Genomic DNA, 18,352 nt, shown 5'->3' on the forward strand with positions numbered 1-18,352 from the left:
CCCTCCCCTCCCATCCCCCTCCCCTACCCCTCCCCCTCCCCCACCCCTCCCATCCCCCTCCCCCACCCCTACCCCTCCCTACCCCTCCCCTACCCTTCCCCTACCCCTCCCCTCCCATCCCCTACCCCTCCCCCTCCCCTCCCATCCCCCTCCCCCTCCCCTCCCATCCCCCTCCCCCTCCCCTCCCATCCCCCACCTCTCCCCTCCCATCCCCCACCTCTCCCCTCCCCTCCCCTACCCCTACCCTCCCCTACCCTCCCCTCCCCCTCCCTTACCCCTCCCCTCCCCTACCCCTCCCCTCCCTTACCCCTCCCCTCCCCTCCCTTACCCCTCCCCTCCCCTCCCTTACCCCTCCCCTCCCCCCCTCCCCTCCCCTCTCCCCCTCCCCTCCCCTCCCCTTCCCTCCCCTCCCAATGTCTCCTGCTCTCTCTCCTTCCTTTTTAAGAAGAGTGCCTGCCAAGATTGGGAGGAGTTACTAAATAATCCAGTGATTCATGGTTTCAAGTGTAAACTATCCTCCTGCTGAGGCTGTGGGTTAGTTTTCTTTCTTGAGGACAAGGACAGTGTATTCTGTCAGCTGTACTCTTTTTTTTTTTTTTTTTTTTAATGTTTATTTATTTGGTTCCACTGATCTTAGTTGCAGCAGGCATGGTACTTGGTTGCAGCAGACAGGCTCCTTAGTTGCAGCTCATGGGCTCCTTAGTTGCAGCTCACAGACTCCTTAGTTCTGGCATGCAAACTCTTAGTCACCACGTGTGTGTGGGATCTAGTTCCCTGACCAGAGATTGAACCTGGGCCCCCTGCATTGGGAGCTCGGAGTCTTAACCACTGTGCCATCAGGGAAGTCTCTGTCAGCTGTACTCTTGCAGGCCATATTGATGGTTCTAAGTGGGAGTCACACACTGGTAGGACATAGTGGGGCTCTGAACAGCCCAGGTAGAACAGAAGTCAGGGTAAAGACTGTCTGGTTTATTTCTTTAGTTACTGTGCAGGGAAATAAAATCACATCCAAACTGTGATCATTCGTAAATAATTATATTGAAACTTTATTCAGGTTTTTTCAATTTTAGAGATGTGAACAGACCTTGATTCTAACAACTAGGTCCTACTGTGATACACAGGGAACTATATTCAGTTTATCACATATTCCATTATATGATAAACCGTAATGGAAAAAAATATAATAAAAAAAGAATGTATGTATATATATGTGTGTGTGTAACTGAATCACTTTGCTATGCAGCAGAAATTAACACAGCATTGTAAATTAGCTGTATTTCAATAAATCAATAAATAATAGTTTTAAAAAACTTTAATGTAAATCAGCTATATTTCAATCAATAAATAATAATTTTTTTAAAACCTTGATTGTCGTCCCAAAGCTATCTTTTGAGCAGTATGATCAATTTTTGTCTTCCTAGAATAACAGTTAAACTTGATTTCCATGTCTATACTTATTTTTTTATTTTATTTTTTATTTTATTATATATTAATATTTTAAATATTTTTCTTTATCTTTGTTGCTGTGCGTGGGCTTTCTCTAGTTGCAGCGAGCAGGTGCTACTCGTTGTTGCAGTGCATGGGCTTCTTATTGTGGTGGCTTCTCTTGTTGCGGAGCATGGGCTCTAGGTGTGTGGGCTTCAGTAGTTGCAGCACTCGGGCTCAGTAGTTGTGGCTCGTGGGCTCTAGAGCGCAGGATCAGTAGTTGTGGTGCACAGGCTTAGTTGCCTTCCTGACATATGGGATATTCCCAGACCAGGGATCAAACCTGTGTCCCCTGCATTGGCAGGCAGATTCTTAATCACTGTGGCCACCAGGGAAGTCCCAGTACTTCTTTAGACAACAGAATGCATGTAAGTTGATATTCAAATTAATAAGAAAAAACCTAAGAAAACTAGACCATGCATAAGCTTGTAGTCTTAGATCTAGAGGTGTTTTGAGCTGTTAAACATAAGTACACAATCAGGGTCCTATTACATACTATAGTTATGGGATCTGAAATTCTATTCAGAAAGAAAATCACAGTGCGAACTGTGTACGACTTGAGAGTGAAGCTAAGGCACTGTAGACAGTGGGTTTCCAGAGCTTCTGTTGCAGCTGTTGGCAACTTGGTTATCTGGAACTCTGCCTCATCCTCTCTCTGCTGCCTTCCCTCTGGCCCTTTCACTGCTTATTAGCATGCACCTAAAGATGAACAGGGCAGATGGAGAAGTGACACAAAACGGATATTGTGCTAGTCCCTAACTATTCTGCATATTCTTTTTATTAGTGGAGCATAGTGTCATTTTTGTTATTCATTTCAGTTTTAAATTATTTTTCGCTTTTATTTAAATGTACAATATTCACATTTGTTCATCTAGAAGGAAAATAATATTTCTGTTCACATCAGTAGTAACAAGTTGAATCTGATAATGAACTAAATGTGTTTTAGAGATTGCATAGCCCCTGCTCAGACAGCAAACTGAGGAGATAAAGCCAAGATGAAAAAAGGAGAATGTGTCTCTAGACTAACAAATTAATTATCAGCATTTCATGAATATTTCAGGTTTGGTGTATTATTGCCATTACAGAATTAATTCAACCTTTTAAAATATGAGAGTAACCTATGTATAGTTCTTCCTAGCACATTGTTTACTGGTGACAGATTAGGGATGGGAATTAAGGAAAAGTGTGTGCCTTTAGTCTCCAGGGTGGTAAACTTGTACATTGTTACTCCTACTGGGAATTTTTATTACCCTGCGATGGTTATTTTATTATTTCAGTTACTGCTCAATAGAGAGCAGTTTCTAAAGCCTTTATGCATGGGCCCTTCCCTGATTCACACTCAGGGGCGCCTTCTTGAAGGACTTTTTCTCCTGAATTAGAGAAACATGACCTCCCCTTAGCTTTGGCTCATGGCTTTGCAGTGTGATAGTTTTTTTCAGATCTGAACAATCTGTCTCTTTCTTTAGCTCCCTTGAATGATTGCTCACGCACACCAGAGGATAGTCATTGTGTGTGTTTTGGAGTCCCTTGCGTTATTAAGATCTTTCACTGAATAGAAATCACAAAATTTAAGCTTCAGAAGGCCTGAACTTAGTCATTGACTTGTTTAATTACTTACCTCTTACTGTCTCTGTCCCTGACTTGACAGACTTGCCCAAGTTTATCACAGTTACTTGTGATTTGGGATTTTAACTCTCAAGAGCATACCACGTTCCTCCTTATCACTTTCAGCAGTACCAGCCCATTCTCTCCTTCACCTGTCTGCAGTTACCATTTAAGTGTCCCTGTTAGAACAGAGAGAGTGATTACATCACCCTTGACATGATTTGATTAAAAAGACACTGTGTTAACTGTGGACACTGTGGATTTTTTTATCTAGCCACTTAAATTACCTTTTCTTGCCAACATTTTCAGATGAGTGTAATCTGAAAGCATGAATTGGAGTACAGTGGTGCCTGAATATTAAGATGATTTTCATATAATTAAATTGAAATGCAGATGTACTTTGTTGTACATAGATATGCTTCTAAACAAAAGTATGTGAGCAGTCAGTTTGTGGGTTTGTGAAACCCACTAGGAGAGCTTTATTATTTAAAGAAATGCTGTAATAAATCCTCTAGCAAAGGAAGAATACCCCCCAGTTTATAACTCGCGCAAATCTTTTCTCATATATTCGTTTTACTTAAAGCAAAATGTACTTGTATGAAGACAGTATCGAAGAGGGAGATGGGGCTAGTACAGGACAGGAGAAATTAAGTCAGCTCTCTGAGTAGGTGAACTTTCAGTACATTTGGGCCCATAGATTCTGGAGAGCTAGTCCTCTTGGGCTTCTTCTAACATCCACCTCTTGCTTTTATGCTAGATCGAGCGGTTGGAAGTAAGCAGCCTCGCCCAGACTTCCAGTGCGGTGGCCTCCAGCACCGATGGCAGCCTCCACACAGACTCTGTGGATGGAACACCAGACCCTCAGCGCACAAAGGCTGCTATTGCTCACTTGCAGCAGAAGATCCTGAAGCTCACAGAACAAATCAAGATTGCACAAACAGCCCGGGACGACAACGTTGCCGAGTACCTAAAGCTTGCCAACAGTGCGGACAAGCAGCAGGCCGCCCGTATCAAGCAGGTCTTTGAGAAGAAGAACCAGAAATCTGCCCAAACCATCCTCCAACTACAAAAGAAGCTTGAGCACTACCACAGGAAGCTTCGAGAGGTGGAACAGAATGGGATCCCCCGGCAGCCAAAGGACGTCTTCAGGGACATGCACCAGGGTTTGAAGGATGTGGGAGCAAAGGTGACCGGCTTCAGTGAAGGTGTCGTGGACAGTGTCAAAGGTGGACTCTCCAGCTTCTCTCAGGCAACCCATTCAGCAGCAGGGGCCGTGGTCTCTAAGCCCAGAGAGATCGCTTCTCTAATTCGGAATAAGTTTGGCAGTGCAGACAATATCCCTAACCTGAAGGACTCTTTAGAGGAAGGGCAAGTGGATGATGGGGGGAAGGCTTTGGGAGTGATTTCAAACTTTCAGTCCAGCCCCAAATATGGTAGTGAGGAAGATTGTTCTAGTGCCACTTCAGGCTCAGTGGGAGCCAACAGCACCACTGGAGGCATCGCTGTAGGAGCATCCAGCTCCAAAACAAACACCTTGGACATGCAGAGCTCAGGATTTGATGCACTACTACATGAGATCCAGGAGATCCGGGAAACCCAGGCCAGACTAGAGGAATCCTTTGAGACCCTCAAGGAGCATTATCAGAGGGACTATTCGTTAATAATGCAGGCCTTACAGGAGGAGCGATATAGGTAAGTTATATGGAATTAAAATTATTTATGTTTTAAGTTCCTGTCCCTTTGGATACTGGGGAGTAGCTTTTAAAGGTCTTTGTACAGTGTCTTTGGAGTATTCACAGCACTTTAGATATGTTATGTCATGTTCGCTTGAGTTCTTATCATAGAGAGCAAAAGAGAAGCCAACAGAGTTAAATGGACTCCCAAGATCACACACCAATGGAGGATTCAGTCAGGGGGTGATGATTACATAGCTCTCCCGTCATTGACTTTCAAATGAAGCCCAAGCTTTCTAAGGCATTCCACCTACTTGTTTATAATCACAGAACCACAAACCATTGCAGCCTATAGCTATAATACATTGAACTTAAAAGATCTATAACCGTCTGAACTCTATAGAAATCAAAGATATAGCCCAGCCAAAATGTAATGAACCCTGTAGGTATTTGACTTTAAACACACTTATCTGGGCTATTGGTATAGAAAGATTAGACTGGAAATAAATCCAGATAAGCCTGTCTGTTACTTTTATGAACTGGCAAATGTTTGAATGAGAGTGGACTTAAACATGAAATGGTTCTACAATAGTTAGAGAATTCTCAAAGGACTAAGTGCTTTGAGTCATAATCTGTGCTAAAGGTCAAAGATGGTCCCTTTTTTGTTTCATATTACATACTGTATTCATAGTAGACCACTCTTCTAATGTTCTCCAAATGTGTGTCCTTTGCCCTTGTTTTGGTTACATGCAGATAGAAATAATATCCACATGGAGTACGAATTCAGATCCAGACTTTATCAGCCAGAGGCAGGCCATCTCACCAATGCAGATTAAGGGCCAATATTACAGGAGCCTCATGCATCCTGTTAATAGCCACAGGTTAGGCCCTGAAAGACCTGGGTTCTGGTCCTGTCCCAATTACCATCTATAGGGAATCCTCAGTACTTCTACTATAATGTCAAGGATTGACAGACAGTCTTTTAAGGTCCCTTTACCTCTTGGAAAAAAATAATAAAAGTGATTTTTTTTAAAGTTTGCTTTTATGAGATAATTTCAGAGCCTGAAAGAAATTGTTCACGTGTATCAGCTAACTCTGAGAGGAGTTATCGCAGCAAGCTCTTTTCAGATGGTGAAAATGCTAACCACTCACTCACTCCTACCTCTTATCGTCACTCTTCTGTCCTTCAATTCTGACTTAAGACTTAAGGGAGAAGAAAAGAGAAATGTGGGAGAGAAAAATGAAGTTCTAAAAGCAAGTATATGACTATTCTTATTTCATTATTTTATATATTGTTTAATACACTTAGAAGACAATATCTAAAGCGGTGAGCAATCTGACAGATATTCAGATGCACTCTAAAAATAAAACATCTGGCCCTTTGTACCACATTAAATCTATCTCCCAGGTTCAAATTCTAGTTCTGCCACTTACTAATCTTGAAAACAGGGCCAGATTCTTAACTTCTCTAAGTCTTCATTTCCTCATCTCTAACACAGAAATAATAATAGTCCTGCATAAGATTATTGTGTCATTTAAGCGAAATAATTTATGTAAAGCACATAGCTCAGTGCCTGGCCCCAGGAGTGCTTGATTGATATTAGGTAGCAGCTGCTACTGCTGCTATTAAAATACACCCCTCTGGACATGGAGACCTGGGCGTGGGCGTTACACAGTCAGTTGCTCAGAGAAACAACTACCTGCTTCGACCCCTTTTTCGGAAAGGGTAGCAAAACATTTCAGTTTTTAAATTCTTCCAGAGCTTAAAATTCATATAGTGTTTGTTTCGTCTTCAAGTCAGGTGTAGGCCAGTGTGAGAAAATCAGGGAGGAAGAACGGGTCTCCCAAGGCTACCTTTGTTTCCATCTAAAATAATTCAGACAGGACAGAACTTTAGCTCCTCATTATTATCTCATTAAAAGAATCAAGTTCAGGCCACTTATGACGTAAGGAGAAGTACATTTCTTTCATTGCTTTTTGGGTTCTTCGTAGTAAGTGAGTGACTAGTTTTATGGAATGAAGAGAGAATAAAGGAAACTTGTGAATTTTCAAAAACAAAGGGATTAAGGGGAAGGCATAATATAATGTGTAATCTGACTGTCAAATCACTTCAGTTTAAGAATGGTCTTGCCTTAAAACAGAATCTTGAATCTTTTTTTTTCCCAAGAAAAGCAGTGGAGAAGTCACAACTGTTTTACTCAACTATTTCATTGCACCAGTATTTTCTTGTATAGAGCAGTAAGGGATTTCTCCTTTCCATATGTCTTTACGTGGTAAATATATTTAATTTTGTTGGTCTTTGAACTGTTATTTACGTGAGATTTTCCCCACAGATTGTAATTTATTCTTTTAAGTGCCAGAACTTCACATTTTGCAGAATTTCTCTACCTTCTTTTAACAGAGTAGTACATTGAACCTAACCTTACTGAAAATAGCTTAAAACAGTAGTGTTCTAGCTTAGAGCGATGCTCTCAGCTCAGGAAGGGTGTCAGTGTACGTGCCTCTGCAATAAATGGTCCTAGGCAGCTTGCTTTTTAAACTTCTGTTGTCTGCCTTTTTAGTTTTTTCTTTCTTCTTTCCACATCTTCTCCAGTCTTAGTGGGCTGCCTGCAACATCCTCTCTTTGCTAATTGGCTTTTTGTCTAGGGAGGTAGTAGGGAGGGATGGATTTAAGGGACTCTTCTGTGACCAAGAGAGCAGTTAATGCATACATGGCTGCTCTAGATGCATTTCTGCTTATTTTCTCTGCTTTAGTTTATTTACTAATATCTGAGTTGACAGGAGGGAGGCCACGCACAGTGTTAAATGAGGAGGAGGACTCTGCCTCCGGCAGCATTCACTAAACTCCTATGATATGTATAGTGTTAGATGCTTCATGTATATTTGCTCATCCTCACAGTGGCCTTGCAGGTGCATTGTATTACCCCATTTTACAGATGAGGAAATTGAGGCTATTTGCCAAAGATTACTCTGTAAATGGTAAAGCCAGGAATCAAACCCAGTTTTATCTGACTCCGAAGCCTGTGTTCTTTTCATACCAAGACAAGTTTTTTTTCCCAGACTCAACCCTGAAATCTGTATGATTGAAAAACTACTCTATAGTCTAGCTCTAAGAAGCATTGACATTATTAGCAAGAGGTATTGGGCCTTTTCCAGGTCACAGAGTATATTTTCCTAAAAGTTGTGCCTATTTTTAACATAGTCTTTAAAATTCTGTGAATGCACAAGCTCTAGAAAATTTTCTCAAACTAGTACAACAGTGTAGGTAAGTAGTGGGGGACCCCTACTTAAGTAAACCTCCACCCCCATCCTGATTTCCCCTTTTTCGGAGTCCCTTCTCAACACTGTCCTTCACTTAATGTGCTTTCCATTGGTCTCTACCCCAGTGAGTACCACCAGGGTAAAGCGTTTTGCCCAAGACCATCTACTTTGGAATAATCAAAAGCATTCAGAAACCTCTCTTCACCCACGTGATTGTGCCATGACTGAAGAGTGTTTCTTCAGCACCCACATGCACTTAGCCCAGGAAGTCGTCGTAGCAGATCTTGGATCTGAACACCACCTCAATCTTGGGCCACTAACTAGGTGCTTAGTCTTTGAGCTTTGCATTGGACTCTCAGGTATGAGTGGGATCATGTATTTGAGAAGGCAAGAGACAAGAATTAGACATTTTTTTAGTGATGGGATCTGTGCTGGCTTCAGATTCTCCTTGTCCAGCTAATCTTTTCATACCATTAGAGTATTTGTTAGCGGCAACTAGGTTCACTTTAGTACTTCAGAGATAGAAGGGGCCCTTGGATATCTAGTTTAATCTCATTCTACAGGTAAGTACACTGAGGCCCAGAAAGATAAAGTGACTTCTGCCAGGACACACAGTAAAATGGTTTATTTAACTTGCTGCTAAAAGCTGGAGGGTTAGTCCTGTTCCCAAAGTGGGTATACTGTTTTGAGCTTCTGTAGGAAAAAGTTCAGCTGTGGCAAAATGCATTGAAAATAGGAGAGAACTAGGAAAACAATTCATCAACAGTTTTACAGATTCCTTTTGTAGTTTTTCCCTTGGGGAATCTGGCCCGGAATTTTACTCAGCTCCTGCCTGTATAAAGCAGTGTCATGTCAGGCAGGCTAAAAACCCTCCTGGTGTTGATGAGCAGTAATACCATTTGAAAGCTTCTAGTTTAAGGGGATTACTGTTCTTTGGAAATCGGCTTCTGAGACTGTTTGTATTAAGCCCAGGGATATTTTAAATTGCACTGAGTCATAAGAGCAAAAGTACAGGAGGAGGCAGTCACCATGTGCAGTCATCACATGCAGTAGAACAGTCAGTAACTAGGCTCACCCGATTAGGCACAGGCCATTGGAGTTCTAACTAAAGAAACTGTTGTTTAAGTATGAATTTATTTTGCTATCACTGGACATAAGACAGAGATATGGTCAGTTATAGCTATGTTAGCCCCGTATTCCACGTGTTAGACCTGTTTGTCAACTGTAAGTTGATCTGAGAGTCTCCAGAGGATGTGTAGACTAGGTTGGGCAGTAAGTTTGAAATAGCAACTGAAAATATTGGATCAAATTAATTCTTCATTTATAAGAGGAAAAAAAGTTCATTTGAGAGGTGCTCATAAGAGATGCTTCATAAGAAGGGTAAGACCTTCCATCAAAGAGACCTTTCATACAGATGGGCTCTTCCCAGTTTAGCCACTGAAGAGGAAATGGAGAGAGAATGGGAGGGAGGAAAGAAGAAACAGGGGAGAGCAAATAAATTAATTTCTTCATTAATTAATTGAGGTTGGACAAGCCTGAATTTGCTTGCCAGTTCTGACGCTAATTAGTAGTGTGACCTTATGTAACTCACCTGAGCCTCAGTTTCCTCTGTAAAAACAAGGTAATGATATCTATTGTACAGGGTCATTGAAACTATTAAATGAGATAATGTTTGTGGAAGCGCCTGATATGGTCTGAGAAGTAGCAGAATATTAGAAAGCTGGCATTACAAAGTCTCCAAATTGCCCAGAAAGCCCCTATAGCTTTTATTTATTCCCTATATGCTTTAGGCATCTGCTGCTTTTTGTCTTTAAGATAATGCACTGTCTCTCCTGAAGTGGGGGGCGGGGGGGGGGGGCGGGAGGGGTGCTGATTATTAACTGGGGACTGATTCTTTCAACTGAAAGCTAGTTCACTGTTTCCTAGTCTCTCTTTGGGCTTCAGCACAAAGAGAGACTAGGAAAAGGTAAGGTAAGAGGGAAAATTCACCTTCTTTCCCCAATTCAGCCAGGAGTGTATTCAAGCTCCCATTGCATGTCATAATCTCCTGCCCGGGCTATGTCTGTCCATTCTCGTCAAGCACTGGCAGAAACTACCTCAGGTCTCTGGTATGCATTTGGGAAATAATACAGTAGTCTGCTTTCATAGTTGCCTGTTGGTGTCAGTCAGCCCTGGGACCTTGTTCTTCCTGTTTCTCTCAATACCTGTTCTACAAGATTCTTCAGCCATCCTGTCCTAGTGACCTGTTGCCCAATTAGGGAAGCACCATTGGTTCTCAGAGGTGGCTCCAAACTTTTGAGCCACACCCAAAGAGTGGTGCATTAAGTGAAGCATTCCCAACGTGTACACTCACCAAAATTTCTCATATGTCAGGAATTTGAGCCAAAAGAGTCCTGGCTTATGTTTGATCTAGGAAGGTGACTACTGTGTTGACTAATCCAGTGGATGAAATTGGACCAGTTTCCAAGACCATTTGGAATTTTCAGTTTCCAAGACCCATATTCACTTATGAATTGTAAACCTACAACATAATCTAGATGTGTTTTAATACTTTGTAGATAGAACAGGTTTTGCTTCTGGGAGAAGAATTTCACCTGCCTGAATACAAGATAACCTACTTTTTAAAAAAAAAAAAAGATCTTACAATGTTCAAGCTTTCTGTTTACTAATAGTTAAGCTCAAATCATATTTAGCTGTCTGCATTCCCTTTGAGGTGTAATGATTTAGGAAGGACCTGCAAGTTAACAGTCTCAAAATGAGGACTTCCTAGGTGGTGCAGTGGTTGGGAATCCGCCTGCCAATGCAGGGGACACGGGTTTGAGCCCTGCTCTGGGAAGATTCCACATGCCACGGAGCAACTAAGCCCGTGCGCCACAACTACTGAGCCTGTGCTCTGGAGCCCATGAGCCACAACTGTTGAGCCCGTGTGCTGCAGCTATTGAAGCCCACACGCCTAGAACCTGTGCTCCAAGAGAAGCCACTACAATGAGGAGCCTGCGTGCCACAATGAAAGGCAGCCCCCGCTCGCAGCAACTAGAGAAAACCCGTGTGCAACAACAAAGACCCAACACAGCCAATAAATAAATTTAAAAAAAAGTCTCAAAATGAGATTATTAATCTCATGCTACTTTGTGTTCCAGGTGGAATCACATGAAAAGCATGTGCCAGTTGAAATCATACACTAGTAGGATCAAGAACATACCCCGCCCCCTTCATGTCCGGAGAGTTTTAATTAGTGTCATATGAAGGAGTTAAAATCCCTTATGGGGAGTAATGATTTTAAAAAATCACATATGAAAAGTGTTGCACAATTTACTTTCCCTATTTTCCCTCTGCTGGTTTGGCATTAATATTTAACGAGAGAATGGAGGTGTTCTTTCTATGAATTCCCTAGGTATCTGGCTTCTCCATTTTAGAATTTAGACAGGAAGTAAACACTGGAAAGTAAAGTAAGCAAAAGAGTTTATAAGATTAAAAAACGAGAGGAGTAGGAATTTGGTGGGAAGTATTTTCTTCCTTTTGTTGTTCAGATTTTGCATTTGACTAATGGGGTGGGGGGAGGTAAAGAGACAGCAATAAAGCATGAACTAAGCAGTTCACATCCTTCCTACACCTCACTAGCAGGGGAGAGTTGCAGGATTTTTCTCAGTCTCCCATTTCTTAATTATAATTTGCAGTACTTCCCAGAGAGGAAGGACGTGAGGATTAATGTAGAAATGTCTTCATGAACCTGAGTTCCTCTGAGGCAGACACTTCACATAAAAAGGCATAGTGGGCCAGGTATCTATCATTGTTCTCATTGTTTTTGGTGCTAGTGTTTTGATGCTTACAGTGATTAAATAGGTTAGATTGAACCCTAAATTCCTCTGCCATATATACTCCTCCACCCTGAGTAACCACATCGTTTTTACTGGGCTCTTTGTGTTAGCCTGTTTGCAGGCTGTAATTTCACACGTGGATTATGTAAGCCACTCAGGCTGATAGCACTGAAAAAATGTTTGACTGCAAATTGCTAAGCACAGTCAGGTTTGTGCTTCCAGTTTGCAGGTTGTGAGGTTGTAAAAAGAGCTGAGGAACAAATTTCCATGACCCAGGTGAAAAAATTAGGGAAAGTGTTTTCATACTGACAAGACAATATAGTTATTTCAGGGTACTGAGGCAACCCAGAAGACTGCATTGCAAGACACCAAGGACATCTTGCCAGCCTCTTTGTTCATCACGTTTTGCAAAAGCCTCAAAGTTTATGGCTTTCTCAGTCTCCTCCCTGATGTTTCCTGCAGATTGGAGGTGCTTACTATGGTAACCCAGACACAACTGTTTGTGTGAGTGTAATAGGATTTCAGCTGCACAATAACAGCTGCAACTTTTCTGTTCTTTCAGAAAGTCATCATTCTCTAGGTAATTCTTATGACTTGAAGAGGGAAATGAATGCTGGTAGTCGTTAGTGGATGAATTAATGGGGCCGTTTCAACTGGACCCTTTGTGGGTTTTGCTTCACCCCTCAGTTCTGCAGCTTTGTGTCACCTCAGCAAGTCTCCTAACTTGTTTGTGTTTCATCTGTGGGGAAGTGGAGCTCATTCTGCTTACGCAAATGCTACTTTGCTATTTAACCACTTGCTAATAAAGTGCTTTCTTTGGGAGTGATAGTTATATTTTCCCATTCAGGAAGACTCAGCTTGAGGAAATCTTGCTGTTAATTCCCATGCAACTGTGAGTAAATTGTTCAACTTCTGAACGACTTAATTTTCTACAAGGGTATGGTAATCCATGGTAAGGATTAGCACTTTCTACTCAACTCTTTCTGAAAATTTGCAAAGATGAGATAAAATTCATTTAAGAGACTTTCCCTTACACATGTACAAAACACATGCCATGAAAGGAGGGTAGATAGGAGGGCTTTATCAACTTAAAGGACTGCTTTGAACAGGCCAGTGAATGGAACTAGTTGAATTATCTGGCAGACTTGAGCCAGGGAAACGGCAGAAGCCATTTGCGTGCTTGTGCTGGCCCTCCTGATGAGGAGATAAGAAGAGGCTTGTGCCCAGAGTTGAGAAGGACAGAATATGTGCCCAGTAAACCCATTTGTGTGATGTCATAGAAAGAACATCATGAATATACTGGAAACAGTTGAAAATTCCAGAATATATGAAAATTCCAGCATTCTCAATATGTGAAATTGAGATAGATGAAGAAATGAAGGATTAGAGGAAAAAAATCGGAAGTGGGAAGCCGTGAGCAGAGGATCCATGTAGCGGTTGGAATCCCATGGCAGTCGACAAGCAGTGCCTTTGAACCACCTCACCTAGGAATTGTACCTTTTTTGCCAGGCATTTGACATCTGTCTCCTGTGCAGTCCTCACCTTTGCCGTTTGGAGTGAATAGATTTCTTCTTAACAGATGAACAGGGTCACTCACAGTGTGTCACAGAGCCAGGATTTGAGTCCAAAACCTGAATGAGCAGTCCAAAACACAAATGCAAATGCGATTTTGCTTTTTAATCAGATATATAGATATATATATATAAACTCCTGAGCCTTAGGCAAAAACAACAAAATAGGCTAATTTATGCCTTCATCCCCCAACATGGACTTCCTACCACGGAGACAGTTCACAGGGCAGGAAGGTTCTCATGATTCTTGCTTCTTCTCACCCGACCTTTTATGATACACAACAAAATGTATATCACCCTGGCAAGGACAGTTACCAGCCTTAGGGGCTGAGATACTCTCTAGCAGCAGACTGTAAGCTCTGAGTGGCCTTGCCCTTACCTCCTGCCTCTGTGGCTTCACCCAGGATGAAGACAGTGGAATAGAAGACAGGGTTATCTTTACAAATAACATAAAGCAAGAGAGAGAGTGAGCTGAAAGAAACCAGTCAGCAGAGTGAGTTCAAAATGATACTGAAGGTTTTACTAAGCTTTCAAGGAACACATCATCCCAACTGTATATGAACACTTCGTATGAATATCAACTCAGTTTGTAATTTGCCTTTTTGCTTTCTTTCAGGTGATTTTGTTGAACAGAGGTTCTTACTATGGTCCGATTTAGCTTTCTTTTCTTCTTACCTTGTTTAGAAATATTTTGAAAAGAGAGTTATTTTTCACTTACACCATTTCATATGGTTTCTATTTTTATATTTATTATCATTGGGCTTTTTATTTTAAAAAGAAGCGTCACACACTAAATATTTCACATGTAATGCAACTGAAGCTATGTATATAATTAAATATTTTCAGTAGTAAAGTAAAAAGAATATACAAAATGACAAGACACTAACTGAAAAAATAAGACTGGGTCTCAAAAAAAATTAAAGATAAATGCATAAATTGATTAAAAATCATTGAAACTATAAAAAAAAATGATACTGATGTGTGCGGTCAAGACTTTACCAGGGATTGATTCTGTGGGAATCCATAGGGAACTACCTCCTATTGCTGAATGCAAGTATCACAGGTAATATAGATGAGAGAGGGGCTTGAGGTGAGAGTTATGAGTTGCTAGGTTTTAGTTCAGTTTCAGACGGATAGCTGTATGTATCTAGCAGTGAAAAGAACTGCCTTAAGGAAAATCAGACCCTTCCACTGGAGGTGTTCACGGAGAGATTGCTTCTCAGGGATGTTGTAGAAACAGTTCCTTGATGCAAAGAGGTTTAACTAGGCTTTTTCTAATCCTTAGAATTTAAGATTCCTTATAGTCAGGGAACTTATTTTTTATCTTTCAAAAAATACTTTAACTGTGGTATATTTCTCTTTGTAACATACTGATTTTAAAAACTCTAAAGGGGAAGGGAGGTAGGTGAAAGAGTGATCATTTTAGAGACATGTAAAATAGGGTGTGAGATACTGGATTTATTTGGTAGTTAGCACAGTGATGTGGACTGCTGATGAGCCTAAGATGAGACTAAGGCCATGAGTCAGTCACCACAGGAAATGTTTGGTTAGTTAAAAAGGTTTTCAAATTGCCTGTGAATTCCTTTCAGGGAGCATGTGTTCACATGATGCCTTCTTCATTATGAAGTAGAAACATTTTCAAAAAAGGCCAGTGTGTTCTTAGTAAACTGTGAAGATGGAAAAGAGAGAGACAGACATTTTTTTTAACATCTCCTGCGTACTCAAATGAATATGCAAGGTAGAGATTATTACCCTTAATTTATAGATGAAGAAACTTGCTATGTAAAGTGAGCTAACCTAACTAAGACTGTGCAACTTTGAGAGGTAGAACCAGGACTCAAACCCAGGTGCTCCTGGCTGTAATACCTATAATAGTTTTTCCCCATTGTTTATTATAAAAGTTTCAAACACACTGCAAACTTGAAAAAAATTGTATAGTGAACACCTACACACCCACCTCTTAGATTCTACATTTTGCAATACTATATTGTCTTATTGTATATCTTTCCATCTATTCAGTCTTTGTTATATTTTTGATGCATTTCAAAGTAAACTATGGGCATCCATAATCTTTTTTTTTTAACAGCTTTATTGAGATATGCAAATCAGTGGTTTTAATATATTCACAGATATATGCAACCATCCCCATAATCTATTTAGAACATTTTCATCAGTCTCCAGTCTTTTCAACCCTGCTCCAGCCCCTGGCACCTGTTAATCTTTCTGTCCCTATAGATGTGCCTCTTTTGAATATTTTATATATGTGGAATCATACAATTTTCAGTTCTTTCTTACTGGCATCCTTCACTTAATATTTTCAAGGCTCGTCCATATTGTAGCATGTGTCATTACTTCATTTCTTTTTCTTTCCAAATAATGCTGCATTATATGAATAGACCACACTTTATATCTACTCATCAGTTGATAGTTGTTTCCACTTTGGGGCCATTATGAATGCTGCTCCTTTGAACATTTGTGTACAAACTTTGAGTGGAAATAAGTCTTCATTTCTCTTTGGTATATACCTGGAGTGGGATTTCTGGGGCGTATGGTGACTCTATGTTTAGCTCTTTGAGAAGCTGCCAAATTAGTTTTCCAGAACAATTGCGCCAGCAGTATACCAGGGTTCGAATTTCTCCACATCCTTACCAACACTTGTTACTATTTTCTTTCTTGCTCTAGGCCCATAATTTTTTAATTACACTCCTCCTTCTGTTGACTCCACCTTGATGTAAAGCTTCAAACCATCAAATCAGTGTAGTACTGTCCAGGCCCCTTTGTAGCATGTGATTTGGGTCAGCTTTAGACCTGACTCACATTTCTTACTTATGAAGGGAATTAGTTTATCTGGGCTTCTTGAATTGTTTCTAAGTGGCATCATAGCATAGAGGTTAAGAACTTTGGCTGTAAAGTCAAATCAACCTGGTTTCAAATCCTTGCCCCCCTGCTTAATTTCTATGTGCCCTTGGGCAAGTCTCTTTACCTCTCTGAGCTACAGCTTCCTCATCTGTAAAGTGAAGATGTACTACCTTCTTGGGGTTGTGGAAGTTAATTTAAGTAAGTGGGCACTGAATAAATGGTTGCTGCTGCTGTTACTTTTTAATCTGCTCTAATGGTATTTGTGAGCCATGTTTAATGTTAAATAAGATTCTCCAACATTCCTGAAAGGCCTGAAAGACTGTACAGTTTGTGGGCCAAGAGGTTGAGGTAGTAGCCTGTGGAACACATGCCAAAGACATCATCTGGGTTAGCTTTCATCAGCATGCTGGCTGGTTGCCACTACCACCAGGCTTCCCTCCCTACCACCCCACATCAGTCCTTAGCTTAGGAGAGTTCTTTGCTGCCAGGCCCAGCCCTTGCCTTAAATCCCAAGGGAATTACACAGTGGAACACCCCTTTTAAAAAGTCTCTACCTCTCTGTGATGAGAAAAAATAATGAAATCATCAAATACTTTTGAAAACACCACAAACAGCTTAATAGAGCAATCATAAAAGGACAATATATTAACATAATCTTTGGCATTTGTTGAACGTAAAATTTGTCTGGCTTCATCAGCCGCAGGGCACTCTGCTGTATACCCGTACTGATCTTTCCTGGTTTACTTATCCATGCCTGCAATCATCTTGGTTTTTCTGCCTTCTGCCCCCATTGTAGAATGTAAACTCCTGAGGGCAGGCATTCTCTTTTGCTTACCACAGTGTTCCCAGCACTTTGAACATACCAGGCACACAGCAGTCTCTCAGTAAATGTCTGTTGACACTGTCCCAGACACTCTGCTTGTCCATAGGGATGATGGGCTCTGCATCATGAACATCCAGGTGAGTGACCTGCCTGGTGTCAAAATAAGCTACTGGTGATTGCTAGAAGGTCAGTTTCCATTTATGTGCTGTTTATCTTCTGATGAGACTTGCTTAATGTTACTCTAGTTTTTGCCTCTTCCATATGCTGCTCAGAGCAGAATAAGAACTGCCTCATTTATAATGGGTATGCTGAAAGCTAACCAGGGCTGCTGGCCTCGCTACAAATACCTTGTGTTGAGAAGAATGTGGAAGAGTCATGCTGCTACTGTGATATTGCCTTGTGACAAGCTGTCCATTCTAGGGACTAAAAGCTCTACCCACTAGCATGCCCTGTTACCCCAGGCCATTCACTTAATTTCTTTGTACTTTTATTTTCTTCCTTTGCAGAATGGATTTTAGGGATTGGAGGTGAATAATACCAAGAAAAATACAGAATGCATAAAAAATTTAACTTTTCCCCCTTCTTAGATGTGAACGATTAGAAGAACAACTAAATGACCTAACAGAGCTCCACCAGAATGAAATCTTGAACTTGAAGCAGGAATTGGCCAGCATGGAAGAGAAAATTGCATATCAGTCCTATGAACGAGCCCGGGACATCCAGGTTAGCATGAAGGATCAGGTGTAAAAGCAAAAGGCTAAGAGGAAGTAGAATTGTGGTTTCCAGGGGCTAAGGGGTAGGGGGATGGGAGTAGGGTTATAGTTTAATAGGTTCAGAGTTTCCATTTTATAAGATGAAAAGAGCTATGGAGATAGATGGTGGTGATGATTGCACAACAGTGTTTAATACCACTGAACTGTACACTTAAAAAATAGTTAAGATGGTATATTTTATGTTATATATATTTTGCCACAATAAAGAAAAGAAAAAAAAAAAGGAATGAAGTACTGACACATGCTGCAACGTGGATACACCTTGAAAACATTATGCTCGGTGAAAGAAGCCAGTCACAAAAGGCCACATAGTGTATGGTTCCATTTATATGAAATGTCCAGAATAAGCAAATCTCTGGAGAGAGAAAGTAGATTAGTGGTTGCCGGAGACTAAGGGAAGGGGGGAGGGAGTGATAGCTAAACGGTGGGAGTTCATTTTGGGGATGATGAAAATGTTTGGAATTTAATAGTAGTGATGGTTGCA

The 18,352-nt window shown here is 41.0% G+C and overlaps 1 protein-coding gene across 8 annotated transcripts in view; it reads left to right on the top strand.

Annotated features, from left to right (window-relative positions):
* The window catches only part of TMCC1 (transmembrane and coiled-coil domain family 1), a 221,740-nt gene that overhangs the window by 186,846 nt on the left and 16,542 nt on the right, over window positions 1-18,352 (top strand). For all 8 annotated transcript variants that reach the window (XM_057704386.1, XM_057704387.1, XM_057704385.1 and 5 more), the window contains 2 exons: window positions 3,848-4,782; window positions 17,683-17,818. In XM_057704386.1, coding sequence (XP_057560369.1) covers window positions 3,848-4,782; window positions 17,683-17,818 — 1,071 coding nt within the window. The remainder of the gene's footprint in view (window positions 1-3,847; window positions 4,783-17,682; window positions 17,819-18,352) is intronic.

This window comes from Hippopotamus amphibius, chromosome 13, assembly GCF_030028045.1.
Source record: "Hippopotamus amphibius kiboko isolate mHipAmp2 chromosome 13, mHipAmp2.hap2, whole genome shotgun sequence".
Taxonomy (NCBI): Eukaryota; Metazoa; Chordata; class Mammalia; order Artiodactyla; family Hippopotamidae; genus Hippopotamus; species Hippopotamus amphibius.